The sequence below is a fragment of the Otolemur garnettii genome, unplaced genomic scaffold (assembly GCF_000181295.1).
Source record: "Otolemur garnettii isolate 467f Iridium unplaced genomic scaffold, OtoGar3 scaffold00014, whole genome shotgun sequence".
NCBI lineage: Eukaryota > Metazoa > Chordata > Mammalia > Primates > Galagidae > Otolemur > Otolemur garnettii.
The window spans coordinates 7,168,186-7,169,357 of NW_003852409.1; the positions used below are offsets into that span (position 1 = coordinate 7,168,186).

Genomic DNA, 1,172 nt, shown 5'->3' on the forward strand with positions numbered 1-1,172 from the left:
TTAAAAAGGATACAAAGAAGGGTAAAGACTCAACTTCAGAATCTGAAGATAAAAAACCAGGCTCAAAGAAGGATGACAAACCAGTTAAAAAGGATCCAAAGAAGGGCAAAGATTCAGCTTCAGAATCTGAAGGTGAAAAGAAGGGTAAAGATTCAAAGAAAGGTACTGTAGCCAAGAAAGATTCAAAGCAAGATGAAAAGAAGGGGTCTAAAAAAGATGAAAAGAAACCTGGTGGTACAGCGAGTGAAACAAAGGTTGGCACCAAGAAAGATGCCAAAAAAGATGATAAGAAAGATTCAAAGAAAGATGCCAAGAAAAGTACCAAGAAAGATACGGACACAGAATCTGGTGATTCAAAGGCCACGGGTAAGAAGGGTGGAGATAAGAGTAAAAAGAAGACAAAGTAGACATGATATAATAATTCAAACTGAACAAATAATTGAAAAATATATTTGATGAAATGATTTTAAAAGTTTAAAGCTGAAATTGTAAGTGATAATGAGGTTTTAAAGAATCAATCAAATTCTTTTTTAAAGGGAGCAAAGAAGAGTGCAAAAGACGTGGTAGACATTTGTGAAAATATAAGAAAGACAGTATGAAAAATTAAGGGAGGTGCCATCGAAGAAATAGAAGATAATTATACTTAATTTGGTTATATGAAAATTGCAATAAAAGATCCTAGAAAAATTCAAAGAGGTATATTTAAATGAGGATGTAGATAATATTGACACTGAATCTGTGGATACAAAAACAAAAACAAAAAACTGATCAATCATTGGAGACTCAAAGGAACCCAAAGAGGCTGCTGCTACATAGATAGATTCAAATAATCTCAAGCTTCATTCATAGATTTAAATAAGCAATTATAGGTGTCATTAAGAGAAGTTAAACAACTTTCAGAAAGTCTACTTTCAAGGGAATATGAATTAAAGAAAAAGAAAAGACAAAGTAAGAAACAAACCTACACCATCCTCTGTGAAGTTTAAGCAACCACAACCATGTTTATGGTTGTTGAACGAACGTTTCACTTCCAAGCCAAGATAAAGACAGTAGGTAAGTTAGTTTTGTTTTGCTTTAAGCCAAATTGAATTAAAAATAATTGAACCAAATTATGTGATTTGGTAGGAGAAACAAGTTCAGGAGATAGATTTTACAGCATAGTGACTATAATT

The 1,172-nt window shown here is 32.3% G+C and overlaps 1 protein-coding gene across 1 annotated transcript in view; it reads left to right on the top strand.

The window, feature by feature from the left end:
* Positions 1 to 407, top strand: part of CYLC2 (cylicin 2) — a 47,738-nt gene extending 47,331 nt beyond the window's left edge. Inside the window, exon 5 of the mRNA XM_023510552.1 lies at positions 9 to 407. Coding sequence (XP_023366320.1) covers positions 9 to 407 — 399 coding nt within the window. The remainder of the gene's footprint in view (positions 1 to 8) is intronic.
* The last annotated feature ends 765 nt before the right edge of the window (positions 408 to 1,172 follow it).